The sequence below is a fragment of the Brassica napus genome, chromosome C7 (genome assembly GCF_020379485.1).
Source record: "Brassica napus cultivar Da-Ae chromosome C7, Da-Ae, whole genome shotgun sequence".
Lineage (NCBI taxonomy): Eukaryota > Viridiplantae > Streptophyta > Magnoliopsida > Brassicales > Brassicaceae > Brassica > Brassica napus.
In genome coordinates, this window is record NC_063450.1 from 17,516,714 (window position 1) to 17,532,119 (window position 15,406).

Genomic DNA, 15,406 nt, shown 5'->3' on the forward strand with positions numbered 1-15,406 from the left:
ATCGAAACAATCAGATTGATCATCGCGTTAGCAGGATCACATGGGTGGGAGATACACCATCTTGACGTTAAGACTGCGTTTCTTCATGGAGAACTGAGGGAAGAAGTATTTGTCGCTCAACCAGAGGGTTTTATCGTGGCTGGAGAAGAACACAAAGTGTATAAGTTGAAAAAGGCTCTCTATGGTCTACGACAAGCGCCCAGGGCCTGGAATATAGAGCTAAATCAGATACTACGAGGCTTAAACTTCAGGAGATGCTCAAAAGAGTCGTCGTTATACCGCAAAGAGGACAACAACGAGCTACTTATTGTTGTGGTCTATGTAGATGATCTTCTTGTTACCGGATCATCTTTGAAGGCTATACTAGAGTTTAAACAAGAGATGGCAAATAAGTTCGAGATGAGCGACCTTGGCAAGTTAACCTATTACTTGGGAATAGAAGTGTTGCAACTCAAGGAAGGTATAATTCTTAAACAAGATAAGTATGCTCAACGGATCCTTGAAGAAGCTAAGATGGGCTCATGTAATCCATGTCATGTTCTGATGGAGTTAAACGCAAGTTTCTCCAAGTCCCCTAATGAAGAGAACATCAACGAGAAGGAATATCGTCGTGCCATTGGTTGTCTTCGCTACTTGCTACACACATGGCCAGACTTGTCCTTTAGTGTTGGAGTTCTTAGCCGGTATATGCAGGCTCCTAAGAGTTCTCATGGTGCAACTTTAAAACAAGTTCTTAGATATCTTCGCGGTACCTGTTCATATGGACTCTGTTATTTGCGTAACAAAGGTATCGAACTGATGGGTTATAGCGACAGCTCTCATAACGTTGACATAGATGATGGTAGGAGTACAATGGTTCATATATTTTATCTCGGCGACAATCCCATCACGTGGTGCTCTACCAAGCAGGAAATAGTGGCACTTTCTTCTTGTGAGGCTGAGTTTATGGCAGCAACTGAAGCTGCGAAACAAGCAATCTGGTTGCAGGAACTTCTAGGTGAGGCTGTCGGTAAAGAAAGCAAGCGTGTGGTCGTTAAAGTCGACAACAAATCTGCCATTGCGCTTTCTAAGAATCATGTGTTTCATGGCCGGAGTAAGCATATACATAGAAGATTTCACTTCATACGAGAGTGTGTCGAGAACAAGCAAATTGAAGTCGAACATATCCCGGGCAGCAAACTGAAAGCAGACATTCTCACCAAGTCACTTGGAAGAATAAAATTCAAAGAAATGCGTGATCTAATTGGAGTCAAAGATGTGAGTGAAGATGGTTTCAAGCTTAAGGGGGAGATTGTTGGATAAGCTTGAGTTACAAGTTTCCCTTTCCTTAATAAGTTATGTTTATCTTTAGGATTAGGAAATAGGAAATGTGATTTATGATAACACTATTGAAACTAGGAGATATCTAGTGATATATATATATGGAGATGCATATTGTGTTGCATAACATATGATTTGTGATTTGTGATTTGAGAACTTGGTGATTGAATAAGAGGACTTCTTATTACTTGTGATTCTATAGAAAGGTTGTCAATCAAGGTATAAGCTTCATCCAATGTCTGGTCATAAAATCGCCATTACTAGCAGTGTCTATGGCATTCTGATGGTTCTCATTGCCCCCATTGTAGAAGATGTTCAGCAAGTTCAGATCACTGTAACCATGGTGACGGCAGTCCAGCGTATACTTTTTGAAGCGCTCCCATGCCTCATGAAAACCAAATATTTTAAAGCCCTAATCATTCTCTGTTCAAAAACGAGTTTTAAAGTATCAAAAACACAACACATTAATTACCAACTACATACCAGCTCGTCACATCTCTTCCTTATGGCTTACTAAGTCTGCACGAACTTGCACGCTCATAACCCACTTTAAGTCTGTAAGAGCCTGTCTTGAAAATCTATTCGAATAACGATCAAAATCGAAAGGCTCAACAAAGCGCAAAATGAGATCAAGAAAAGCAATCAAAACCGATCAACAAGATACTGAAAGAATCTATGATTGGGAGACAAAAGAATAAAATAGGAAACTTCCTATACCACTAGTGATACGGACAAGTAACAGAGGCTGGAGACTAAAAATCGTTTTAAAGCTGACGACGATACTAATAGTTAACGATGATATACAACTCGTCTAAAAGCTAGTGATGGTCCAAAACGCGTCTGACGGCTAAACGACATTCTAAAACCAGTATGAATGTAAAGTAGATCATCTTCTCCAAGAAGTTACCTTAATCAGCCTTAGGCCACAACAAACATTTATCAAACTCAAACATGATAGACTTACTCCTTATCATATCTGCTTCTTCGAAATCATTCCGGCACCAACCAATATATCATAGTCTCATAGATTAGATTAACTCATCACTTCTTTCCTTGCAACGATAATGATTTTGCTAAAAACATCAAAAGGAGAAACGAGTCTCTATGTAAGGGAAAGGAATCTTTATGACGGGATATTGTTTCGCATAAACATAAGCTCTTCAGAACACGACAAGTCTATATATGGTCAGAAACAACTCAATAAATTACTGACTCCGCTTGAAACCTATACTAGCTATAACGGATTTTCAAGTTTTGGTTATTTATTAATTTTATATATTCAATAAATAATTAAGTAAAATGTTAAATAAATATATATAATTTTTTTTACACATTAATGAGCTAATTTGGCACTTTTGATCTTAAATGATGATTTGGAACATAAACATGTTTTAGTGCTATTTAATAAAATTGCCCCAAAATGTATTGTTTTGAGATGGGTATGACCAGATGACGAATGAAGATGGATAGGATAACATTTATTGATGCTCAATTCCCTCTTGCACCATTAATAGCACAACACTAAATGGAGAAATGATTGAAGTCTTTCAAATTAGCTTATCATCTCTGAATGTTCTTCATTATAGTGTTCTTCAAACTCATCACCCATCAATCTCTCTCTCGCCTTTCTAGCCTGCCAATATTTAGACATCACATCACATTCACGTTCACTTTTATTTTCTCAAAATCCATTAATCAATATCTATCAAAATTAACCATGAAACCCAACTGTATCATAGCACATTTCGTTCCTAACCTGTTGTTGCCAGTTGGTGAGGGTAGTGATAAGACCCCTGTTCGGGAACGCGCTAGACGCTAGTCGGGCGGTCGGGTTGGGCCTAGCGCCTAAAGAGAAAATCGGGGATTAATCAGAAATTATGCGGGGCAGAATTTTTAGATGGTTTACTATGTTATAAAACATGTTAATCTTTAATTGTGTATAACATTAATACATTTTCATGTTTAAGATTGTATAAAACACACAAATAGATTATATAAACTTAATATAGTGTAATTTTCATCAAAACTATGAATATAAATGATATTTATAAAATTTTAGATCAAATAAATAAATAAAATTATTATTAAAAAAATAAAAAATAAAATAAAAAAATAATAATAAAAAAAAAAAAAATAGATTAGGCGGCCGCCTAGGCGGCTATGCGGTCATTTAGGCGGCTAGGCGGTCTTTTAGGCGGTCTAGGCAGAAAAAAAAATCGGATATCCGATTTTTTAAACCGATTTGGCATAAATCGGGGCGGAAAAGTGACGCGTAACGCTTAGGCGGCCGCCTAGGCGGCTAGGCGGCCGAGTTTTAGAACAGGGGATAAGACCGAATAAAACAGACTGTACAAATGAGCCAGCAGTAATCCCAATCCAGAGTCCAGTTCCTCCCATTTTAAACCTAAAGGCTAATATAATAGCAGTTGGTATTCCACAGAGATAGTATGCGGCTAGGTTCACATAAGCCCCAATATCTTGCATCCCTAATCCTCTAGCCAAACCTGTTTCAATCCTTCTCATTCTGTTAATGACCAGAGGCAAGCAAGAGAGTGAGAGGTGAAAGAATGTGAGGATAAAGAGATGTAGATGAAGAACATTGAAGAACAGAGAGAGAGAGAGAGAAAGTAGATCTGAGAGAAACTCTATTCCCTTGAAATTAAAATTGTGGATCTAGATCCAAGTCTTTTAAAGGCAAGTTGCCTCTATACACAATACAATAAAATATTTATTGTTTAAAATACTCAACGGTCTTCTTTTCTCTTTTTCTTCTTCTTCTTTGCTTCTCAAGTCTGGTATTCTGCTTCTAAACTCAAGTCTGGTGCTTCTTATAAAGCCTTATAAAACCTTTATAAAACCTTGTAAAACCTTTATAAGACCTTATAAAACCTTATAAGTATTTTTAAGTCTGGCAGCTTAATTCTCAAGTCTAGCTGCTTAATTCTGCTTCATGTCAACACTCCCCCTCAAGCTTGACCATGTGGAACAAGTCAAGCTTGGAAGCCATGAAGTATTCCCTTGTTAAAACCTCAACTAGGTAAAACCCTTTGGGAGAAAACCCAAGTCAAGGAAAAAGAGTTGAACACTTCATGAAGGAGAGATCATTGACATGATAGGTCTGTGAGTCCCAATTTTGGATGAATGAACTCACATACCTTAGTGCTTGCTGCCTTGGTGAAGATATCAGCTAGCTGATCTTCACTCCTTGTGTAGCACGGCAATATGATCTTCTGCTCCACGGCTTGTCTCACTTTGTGGCAATTTACCTTTATATGTTTGGTCCTTTCATGGAAGACTGAGTTGCTAGCAATGTGTATAGCAGCCTGGTTATCACAATGCATCGTGATTGGCGTTGTAACTTCAATTCCCAAGTCCTTAAGAAGTCCCTTGATCCAAATCAACTCGCTTGTGAGCTTCCTCATAGCTTTATATTCTGCCTCAGCACTTGAACAAGACACCACCTTCTGCTTCTTGCTCTTCCATGTTACCAAATTGCCTCCAATGAAGGTATAATATCCAGTAGTTGATCTCCTATCAACTCGATCTCCTGCCCAATCTGCATCGCAGTACCCAACAATCTCAGTGCTTCTATTGCATCCCATCCATACTCCTTGGCCTGGTGCCTCTCTTAGGTACCTGAGAATCCTCTCAACCATGTTCCAGTGGTGTACCTTGGGAGCTTGCATGTGTTGGCTTACTTGGTTTACTGCAAAGCATACATCTGGTCGGGTAATGGTAAGATAAATGAGTTTTCTCACCATTCTCCTATAGTGCTTTACATCTTCATATGACTTGTCTTCAATCTCCCCCTCACGCATCACTTTGTATCCTTCCTCTAGAGGTGTTTTGGCAGCTCTTCCACCAAGATTTCCAGCCTCATTTAGTAAGTCAAGGGTGTATTTCCTTTGAGATAGAACAACCCTTCCTTAGACCTACACATCTCGATCCCTAGGAAGTATTTGAGCTCTCCCAAGTCCTTGATATCAAATGAAGCCTTAAGGAACGCTTTGGTCGAGATGATCCCTTCTTTGTCACTGCCTGTGATGATAATGTCATCAACATAGATGAGAATGACAATGATTCCTTGCTGGCTAGTGAGGGTGAATAGGGTATGATCAGCTTCAGACTTGACAAAACCTCTTCCATTGAGTGTGGTGCTTAGTTTGTGGTACCACGCTCTTGGTGATTGTTTCAAACCATAGATGGCTTTCTTCAGCCTCAATACATTTCCTGGTTTGGTAAGGTGTTCCATACCAGGTGGTGGTCTCATGTAGACCTCATCTTCTAACTCTCCTTGTAGAAAAGCATTCTTGACATCCATTTGCCACAGATCCCATTCTAAGTTCACAGCCAATGAGAGTACAATCCGTATCGTGTGAAGCTTAGCTACTGGTGCAAAGGTGTCAAGGTAATCTTCACCATAGACTTGAGTGTAGCCTCTTGCAACAAGTCTGGTTTTTTTTCTTTCTGGTTGCCCATTAGCCAAGTACTTGATAGTGAATAGTAACATGCTTGTGACAGCCTTCTTGCCTTTGGGGAGCTCACTCTCAAACCAAGTTCCATTTCGGATCATGGCACTGACCTCATCATCTACTGAGTCTCTCCATTCCTTTATCTCCATTGCCTCCTCATAGGTCCTCGGAATATACTCTTGATCTATATTGGTGATGAAGGCTTGATGATCTCTTGGATAGTAAGCAAGGGAGCAAGTTGCTTGAGTGGGATGGGCTACTGCTTGACTGTTGAAATACTTCCAATTTGATGGACGCTTTCTCACCCTTGTGCTTCTCCTAAGCGGCTGGACCTCTCCAACAATCTCAGCTTCAACTTCATTTTGTTGATCTGATTCCTCTTGTTGTTGGCTTTCATCCTGATCATGAACCTCTTGCTCTTGATCAGTAGTCTGCGGATCCTCTTGACCCATGTGTGGTTCCTCTTGACCAGTAGATGAATCCTCTTGATTCCCCCCTTCAGGATTAGGATGAGAAGCCTCTTCAGCCGCATCCATACCATTGGCTTGATCTAAACTATTTGCTGAACTAGTAGTTCTTTCATTTGGTGTCATGATGATACCTAGGCTCTCCATGATAATCCGTAGGTTGTTTGCCCTATCTGAGGCCCCTTGAGATAGATCCTTGAGATTGTCCCAACTCTTCTCCTCATAATAGCCTCTAGATTCCACAAACTTGACCTCTCTGGATACTAAGACTCTTATTATCTCTGGAGAGTAGCATTTGTAACCTTTTTGAGTGGTAGATTACCCAATGAACACTGCCTTTGTGCTTCTGGCCTCAAGTTTGTTCCTATGATCACCTGTTTGCAATACATAGCACAAGCACCCAAATACCCGTAAATGGTCAATAGATGGTTTTCTTTTGTTCAATACCTCATAAGGTGTGGCATCATCAAGGACTCTTGTTGGAGTTCGGTTGATGAGATAGCATGCTGTCATGACTGCATCACTCCAGAACCTCTTAGGCATGTTGGTGTAGAACATCATGGACCTGGCCACTTCCATCAATGTCGATTTTTCCTCTCAGCTATACCATTTTGTTGTGGAGTGTAAAGGCAGCTGGTTTGATGGATTATTCCATGCTTGGCCAAGTGGGATTTGAAAGCTGTGCTTGTATATTCCCCTCCATTATCTGACTTGAATACTTTGATCTTAACATTGAACTGATTAGTTATGTAGCTTGGAAGTTTATAAATGCATCTAGTACTCTATCTTTAGATGGTATCATAGTCAGCCATGTATATTTAGATTTCTGGTCTATGAAGGTGACAAAATATCTATGATTTTCCCTACAAGTGCATGGTGCAGTCCAGACATCAGAGTGTATCAGATCAAACCATTTCTCATAGATAGTAGATGACTTGGGAAACACCGTCTTGCAATGTTTGCCAAGAATACATGCTTCACATCCATCATTTTTGAAATAAACATTAGGCAATAACAGGTTCAGTGCTCTAGAATGGGGATGGCCTAACCTAGCATGCCACAATACATCATTTTCTAAGACAGGGATTGAACTAAAAGCATAAGGTAGACATGATCTAGTCGTGGTGTCTTCAAGCAGGTACAAGTCCCCTTTAGTAACACCCTTTCCGATCATCTTAAGAGTCTCAATATCCTGAAATACGACATCATTAGGACTAAAAATAACCTTGCAGTTAAGATCAGTGGCAACCTTCTTGACAGATAATAGATTAGATGCAAAAGATGGCATATAAAATGCTTTAGTATCTTTCTCAAATAGTTTCAAGTTTCCTACACCTTTTATTGGTATGCTGTCGCCATTTGCAATCATAACATTGCCTAAGGCAGGCTTAACATTACAGATTAACCTAGCATCACTAATCATGTGGTGAGAAGCTCCAGAATCAATAACTACTAGCTTAAAGCTATCAGATGCATTCAAGGTTGTAACAAGAGCATTGGACAGTTTATAAGAGGCATTCAAAGATAAACCAAGTGTGTTACCAGAGTTCTCCTTGAGGGCTTTGATGAGAGCATCAAGGTCAGACCTCTTGATTGTCTCATCTTGGGTAGTCCTCATGATAGAACAGCCACTGAATCCCAAGGTCTTCCCTTCTCCAGCCGCAACCGAGTTCATGGGACGAGGAGTAGATGGCTCGCCCATTTCACCAGAAAAATTCCCCCTTGCATCATAGTAAGGTGTCCTGAACTTCTGAGGCTTGAGGTGTGGGTGAAGGATCCAACATTTGTCTTTGCCGTGACCTTTTTTCTTGCAATGGTCACACACCCACACTTTCTTGTCTTCTGGCTTGTAATACCCCTTGTTAGCTATGCCCTCATGTTTGTGCTCATTTCCTTCAGCCTTGTTAGCTATGATAAGGTCTCCTTTGCCACCAAAGAGTCCCACTGAGCCTTGCTCCTTTTGAATCTGAGCACAAAGCTCCTCAAGTGATGGAAGCTTCTCACTTCTTAGAATGTGTTTGATTAGATCACTATAACCCGGGTTGAGAGTGAACAACAAAGCAAAGACCTTGTCTTGCTCCTTTCTCTCATTAAGTACATCTGGATCAAGACTGGCCGGTCTTAGCATCTCTAACTCGGCCCACAACGATCTGAACTTCCCAAAATGCTTGGAAAATTCAGTGTCCTCTTGACTGAGAGTGTTGATAGCCCTCTTGACTTCAAACACCCTACTGATGTTAGATATATTTCCATATACCTTCTGGAGAGTATCCCACAGCTCCTTGGAAGTTTCACAGTAGGAGTAAGCTTCCAAGATAGAGGTTTCAAGACTATTCTGAATGATGGAAAGGACCATGAGATCCTTCTGACTTCTCTTTCCACCTCCTTCAGCCCCAGCAACAACTTCTTTACCATCCTCTCCTAGGATGGTTTTCTTGGTGTCTTTGCCGTCAACAACATACTCCCAAAGACCTCTGCCTCCAAGAGCGGTTTTGACAAGTCTAGACCACAGTAAGTAGTTGGTTCCCTTGAGGGTAACCGGAATAGACACAGATTTAAAGACATTCGTGTATGAGTTTTCCATTTTTTTTTTTTTTTTGGAATGAAGAACAACTCAAGAACAGGATGAACTTTACCAAAAATAGAAAGGGAAAATCAGAGTTTGTGGAAGTAAAGAGAATAGAGTAGAGAAGAATGAATCTCAGGAGCTTACTTGCTCTGATACCATGAAAGAATGTGAGGATAAAGAGATGTAGATGAAGAACATTGAAGAACAGAGAGAGAGAGAGAGAGGGAGAGAGAGAGAGAGAGAGAAAGTAGATCTGAGAGAAACTCTATTCCCTTGAAATTAAAATTGTGGATCTAGATCCAAGTTTTTTAAAGGCAAGTTGCCTCTATACACAATACAATAAAATATTTATTGTTTAAAATACTCAACGGTCTTCTTCTCTCTTCTTCTTCTTCTTTGCTTCTCAAGTCTGGTCTTCTGCTTCTAAACTCAAGTCTGGTGCTTCTTATAAAGCCTTATAAAACCTTTATAAAATCTTATAAAACCTTATAAAACCTTTATAAGACCTTATAAAACCTTATAAGTATTTTCAAGTCTTGCAGTTTAATTCTCAAGTTTAGCTGTTTAATTCTGCTTCATGTCAACAAGAGGGAGATAGAGGATTTAATTACCCGGGAGGACAGCATGAAAGGGATCGAATATGACGGATAAAGACACCAGTGGAGCAATTGATCGAACGTAATCCACAACTTCGGTTTCAGAGGTGAACAGGCAACCAAACACGTTTCTTGCAGCAAAGATTGTTGCACTCACCATTATTGATTCTACAAATGTCATAACCATCACTGTGTAGACGGCCATTCTTGCTTGTTTCGGGTTTCCAGCTCCTAATTCGTTCGCAACTCTTGTACTGCAAACAACAATAAATTATAAATCAGAGAGGGAGGTTTAAGCTTTAAGATACTTCCATTTTACATAAAATTGAAAAGATGATAGGTACTAAAAGAACCTCACTGCTGCGCCTAGACTCTCGGGTACTTTGTAAAACGAGCAGATTGTTGTTAGACTATTAGAGAAGAAAGGAAGCAATTGAGTGTATAAGATAAATATTCCATTCCAAAACGAAATAGTCATTTAAAAGGTAAGGAACATACCACACCGAGAGAACAGAGGTTTCTAGCTTTGGATTTGGTAAAATCCCAGAAAGAATGACAAGAAATTCGAATGACCACCACTCGAAGCTAATTTAAGATTTAAAAAAAAAAAATTCAAAAGTTAAATGTACTCTTTGACTAACAAATTAAAAGAACAAAAGGGGTATTTAATACCAAATCATAGATGCAGATGGGATTCCAAACCGGAAAACTCTCTCATTCCTTTAAACACACTGATCATGGAGATAGTTGCACGGCTCTTGCTACATTTGGAAGAAAACACCATGTACAATCCAAGCACAGTCGCGTTTAAACAGTAAGAAACGCTGATCGAAATAGCGGCACCGAGTCTCCCAAGCCCAAACTTAAAGATCAAGCTCCAGCAAAGGACGAGGTGGCAACATATAGCAGAGACTGAGCTCACAACTAAAGGAAGAATCAGACTCTGCGCTTGAAAAAACTGAACTAACGGCTGCAGTATGGCGTAAGCAAAGAGAACTGGTATGAGCCAAGTTGCAAACTTCCCTGCTTTCTGAGAAACCAGAGGATCTTGCCCAACAAGTAAGAGTATATCACCCATGAAACTCCATAGAACAGACAAAGGAATACACACAAGTAACAACGAAAAAATCCATGTGTAAGTATGAACTCCAAGCTTCTCGAATTGCTTAGCTCCATTTGCTTGACCACATAAAGTCTCCAACCCACTAGCTAAACCGAACTAGGGGAACGAAAGACTTATATATAAAGCAATAAGGAAAAATATAACAGAGAGAGATACAAAATGAGACATACCACGAGGCTGAAACCGGTGACGCTGCAGAAAGAAACTGCAATGGCGGTGCTTGAGAGGAAAAGCTCACCGAGATGACCAACCATCATTATCGATATCACTTGAAGAAAATAGGCAGAAGAGTTTACTGCAACCATTGGACCAGCGACGTATGCGAGCCTCCTCATCTCTAAGAAAAAACCATCTTCTTCTTTGTCCTTCACCACGAGCAAACCATTCTCAGCGAATCCATTCCTTTGCTTTATTTTTTTGGAGATCTCAATATTTCTTTTGAAGTTATATTCAAAACCTATATACAAAATTTCCTTGATATTCACCCCCCCCCCCCCCCCCCCTTTATACTATTATTTTATGTGTTATTTAGTGTAATGTCTTATCATGATTCTACACCTTCCGATGCAAGTATCTTCCTCACTCCTCACTCATTCAAGCCGCCATTTATTTCCTATGGACCAAAATGGCGCATGGCCATGATGGCAATTTAAGAAAGCTATTAAAGTTTCAAATGTTACCAACACTACCGCACAGCAGTTAATATACCAAAAAAAAACTACATATATCTATATATCTATAACGATTTCCAAAACCATCTCACTCACCGCAATGAGGTCACAGAAAAAAGCTAACACCTTCTGCTTTTGTTTTCGCTTTGGTCATTGTGAGAGACAAGGTTTCACTTCTTAGATTTAGGTTAGGTCAAGAGAGATGAATGAGAATCGTGGGCTGAATCCCGTAAATAAACTTGAAGAATGAATATGATTTTATTGATGAGTTGAAAGATGATGAATACAAAGGAATGTATCTTGAGATGATTACTAAAGAATACGTAATGCTTTTAATCTGGTACAAAAGTTGATATATGGAAAAAAGATGGCTTGTCTTTTATCTTCTCCGTCTTTATATAGTCTAGGTTTCGTTGGCAACCCTTCAACTGTTCTCCGAGATATTCGGCTTCAATTACGGAACTCGCTTTAGGCTCCTCTTGACCGAGTCTCTTAAGGTGTTAGCTCACTTTCTGTCGTGACCTCTGCTATGATGTCTCCCAGGTCCAGTCGTCAGCTCGGCTTTCAGCTCCCTTTGTTATGATGGGCTTATCGCAACCCACATGCTAGCTCACGCTTATCGGTACCTCACCTGAGGGTCATATTCGGGTCCAACAGTTGCCCCCAGCTTCCGAATAAAATCCTTTGTCTCGGAAGCTAGAATCTAGCTATCGATCTTATCTTTTCGTTAAGATAATGATTAGTTCTTATCCTATTTAGATTCAGCTTACTCGATCTAACGGTCTTTATTACGTTTGGCAGAATCTACGGTTCAGATGGAGAGGGTTTGAAATGACTTTTCCGAATCTCGAGAGGTGATGGGATATAAAGCGGTGAACATTAACTGCTAGCCTCCCACTTTCTCCACGCCTCCGTTCGGTTTTCAAGGTAACTTCTCTCCTCTCTCTTTATTTTACTGCGATTTTTTTTATCTTCCTCGTTACTTTTCTCTGCAAATTCTCTCCCAAACCTTGCAATCGATTTTCTCCTTAACCTTCCCATACTATGGATCATCCGAAAGAAGGTTCCGGGGAATCCGGGATGCCTCCCTCTGCTTCTGGAGCTAAACTACTGAAAGTTAAGCAAGAAGTCGGAGCCAAGATGAGGAAGGGGAAAAAGACAGCCAGGGAGGCAATCGCGACCAGAGTTTCTAAACGGAAGAAGAAAGACGATTCTAGCGGGAGCAGTCCTCACTCGCCTTCGTTGCTGAAAAATCAAGACGTGGTTAACCTCATGGTTCAAGCTCTCGGCCAAAAGGAGCTTGGCCGTGCCTGTAATTCCGACGAAACCCCCGAGACCGCTCCGGAGGGTTGGTTCTGTTGCCATGAGAAGTACATCTCCAAGTCTCACTTGAGATTTCCTCTTCCGACCCTACTGCTTGATCTACTAGATCATTATCAGTTAGCCCTTTCCCAACTCTGTCCCTCGGTTATCCGGGTGATAAACGGCTTTATCACTAGGTCCAAAGAGGAGGGGGTTAGCGTCGGTCTTACCGAACTTATGAGCCTCTTTTCCCTGAAGGAAAGCGCCTCTAAGGAGGGTGGTACCGGGACCTACTACCTCCCTAGTCGTCCCAATCATGTTATCTTCAGATTCTCTAGTAGTGATGATGACTGGAGGAAGAAGTATTTTTACGTTAAAGTTGATCCTTCGACGGTTCCTGTGGGTCGGAACCTTAGGGTCACTTGGACTAATCCATCTGGTTAGGAATTCTAGGGATATGCTTTTTCCGTTTTATTCATTTATGGCCGAGTAACCTTTTTGCTCTGATTTACTTGCAGAAATCGAAGATCCTCCGAAGCTCTCTACCAAGCTCACCAGAGCTCTATACCGCAAGTTGCAGCAGAGTCCCTGTACCTGGGTAGCCTACACCACTTCTCGAATAAGTGCAGCCAGATTCCCAGATACCTACAACGCCTCTTTCCAAGATCCCATTCCTGCTGAGAACCTTGAGAGTAAGTTCTTGTTCGAACCTTTTTAATGATTTTATCGCTTTGAAGTTTTTAAACTTAAGGATTTCCATTGTTCCAGTTTCGGCAGGCGATTCAGTTGTATCGATCTCAACTGGTGCTAGTGCTTCGGGAACTGAAAAGTCTCAGCCAGGTGACATGACTCTGCGACCATCATTCCGTTCTAGGGGTAACCCCTCTAAAGCTGCCAGTGCTTCTCGTGGAAGCGACAGGAACCAAGGAGGATCGTTCCTTATCTCAATGAAGGAAGTTTTGGACGACGGAGGATCCAAACCTGTTGTCGAGACTACTCCAACTGAGGTTGTAGCTCAGGATGCTGCTCCTCTCCCTGAGGTCCAGGTGCCGGAGGCTGACTACCAGGCTCCGAAGGGTACCTCTGAGGTCGAGCCGTCGAGACACAAGAGGCCCAGGACCGATCAGGGCGGAGCTCCCACCCGTTCTTCTTCCTCGTCCTCTAGAGGAGGGACTGTTGGGTGGAGCTTTACCCATTCGAAGCCTGGGTCGATCCTGGACGACTCTTGGGGCCTAGCTGCGATAATGAGGCACCTGAAGAGCGTGGGATGTCCCCTTCCAGCGCTCAAGGACCTGACTAACCGAGATGAGTATCTCGATATTGCTCACTGTATGGGTCAGGTACGTGATCTCTATCTGTTCTTTGTTTACATTCTTTGGAGACGATGATATATATATTTTTTGGATTTATTGCAGTTGGCTGGGGCTGTTAACAGGGCCCAGCTCAGGTTTGAGAATGCTCTGTGTGCTGCCCCCAATGCTGGTGAACTTGCTGAGGTTACCGAGATGGTTAAGGCAGCCAAAGCCGATCTTGACCAAGCCCGGGTTCGAATTTCTGAACTCGAAGCCGAAGTGACGAGGCTAGGCTCGAAGGCCGATGCTCAGCAAGGAGAGATCGAGAGTCAAAAGCTCGATATCCAGGTGAAGAGCAGGAGGATCAATGATTTGGAGGCTGCTCGAAAGATAGCTGAGCATCAAGTACGTGAGCTCATTGCCTCATCCCAGGATAGCCAGAAGAACAAGGAAGCTGAAGTCAAGCTGGCTGTCAGGGAAGGGAAGAAAGAAGTCGCCGAAGCTTACGGCAAGATCCTGGTCTGTGTTAAGGAGAAGTTTGCTAGGAAGAAAGATGAGGTCAACGCCTTGGTGTACGCTCAGGAGCTCCAAGCTAATGCCGACCTCTTGAAGGATATGCTGAACAACAAGATCCAAAGCGTTGAAGAGGAGTACAACCAATTGGTGGCCTTATTACCAGAAGCGACAACTGCGTATGAGAAGGCTCAAGTCTCTGACTTCTCGGTCAGCAAGCTTCCTCTTCCCCAGATCTCGGAGAGTTCAGGTACTTTCGAGATTAACATGTTTAATCCATCCTTTTCTGGGGAGTATGGCTCTAATTTGGGTTTGATGGCTCCTGACTTAGCTCCAGTCGAGGCAGCTATAGGAGGTGATGGCAATGTGGTCGATGAGGGAGTTCCTGCCGGTGCTGGTGATCCGATTCAGGAAGAGAAGGAAGATTGAGAGCTACGGCTCTTTTAGCTTTATGTTTTGTGTTTTTAAGACTTCGGCCTAAGGGCTTTGTTTCGTTATGCATTATGACTTAGTGCCTGAGGAGGCCTTTAAACCTTAACACTTGCTGGATTTCAATAGCCTGGGGAGGCTTTTAAACCCTTTCTTATGTTTAAATCGTGGCTATTATTTCTGTTTTAAGTTTTTGAACTTAACCTCGTTTCATTTAATCATAGTGATTGCGAATCTCAGATGAGTTGTGTGCTGTCATCGTTGAGTCGGATTAGGACCTTTAGTCTTAATTTATGATAAGCATTTAGCTTAATGGATATTCGGTCGTGATAACCTTAAAGAGAAGTTCTTGATTTTAGCTCGGGGACCTGAGTCCGATTCGAAAGGTTCTGGGACCTGGTTGTTCAGGTTCGTAGGAACCTGGATTTAGATTCATAGGGACCTGAGTTAATTCGAAGGACTTCGAGGCCTTTGAAGTTTAACGGATGGAATTGAGGAATTTCGGGATTTTCCTGATTCTTTAGGATTTTAAGACCTTTCGATTTTGATAAGGGTTTCAAGACCTTTTGGTTTTGATTAGGATTTTAGGACCTGGTTGATTGTTAAGGATTTTAGGACCTTGCTGATTGTTAAGGATTTTAAGACCTTAGTT

General features: G+C 41.3%; 3 protein-coding genes across 6 annotated transcripts; 1 reads left to right on the top strand and 2 right to left on the bottom strand.

Annotated features, from left to right (window-relative positions):
• Positions 1-1,484: 1,484 nt before the first annotated feature.
• Positions 1,485-11,024, bottom strand: LOC111212755 (protein DETOXIFICATION 14-like). 2 transcript variants are annotated; one of them, XM_048763525.1, is made up of 7 exons: positions 10,718-11,024; positions 10,097-10,454; positions 9,923-10,009; positions 9,778-9,834; positions 9,440-9,678; positions 3,077-3,165; positions 1,485-2,953 (listed from the first exon to the last, which is right to left on the bottom strand). In XM_048763525.1, exons 2-7 carry the CDS (start codon positions 10,102-10,104, stop codon positions 2,873-2,875), a joined length of 561 nt encoding a protein of 186 aa, XP_048619482.1. In that variant the 5' UTR covers positions 10,105-10,454; positions 10,718-11,024; the 3' UTR covers positions 1,485-2,872. The 2 variants fall into 2 exon arrangements, with proteins under 2 accessions (XP_048619482.1, XP_048619481.1); XM_048763524.1 differs by having other exon boundaries at positions 10,097-10,643.
• Positions 10,147-10,882, bottom strand: LOC125590456 (protein DETOXIFICATION 14-like). The gene is made up of 3 exons (XM_048764030.1): positions 10,718-10,882; positions 10,248-10,643; positions 10,147-10,185 (listed from the first exon to the last, which is right to left on the bottom strand). Exons 1-3 carry the CDS (start codon positions 10,880-10,882, stop codon positions 10,147-10,149), a joined length of 600 nt encoding a protein of 199 aa, XP_048619987.1.
• A 1,802-nt stretch (positions 11,025-12,826) lies between the features above and the next one.
• On the top strand, positions 12,827-14,943 carry LOC125590215. Of its 3 annotated transcripts, XM_048763527.1 has the most exons (4): positions 12,831-13,212; positions 13,289-13,860; positions 13,936-14,575; positions 14,657-14,943. In XM_048763527.1, exons 2-4 carry the CDS (start codon positions 13,366-13,368, stop codon positions 14,752-14,754), a joined length of 1,233 nt encoding a protein of 410 aa, XP_048619484.1. In that variant the 5' UTR covers positions 12,831-13,212; positions 13,289-13,365; the 3' UTR covers positions 14,755-14,943. The 3 variants fall into 3 exon arrangements, with proteins under 3 accessions (XP_048619485.1, XP_048619484.1, XP_048619483.1); XM_048763528.1 differs by having other exon boundaries at positions 12,827-13,860; positions 14,663-14,943; XM_048763526.1 differs by having other exon boundaries at positions 12,831-13,860.
• The last annotated feature ends 463 nt before the right edge of the window (positions 14,944-15,406 follow it).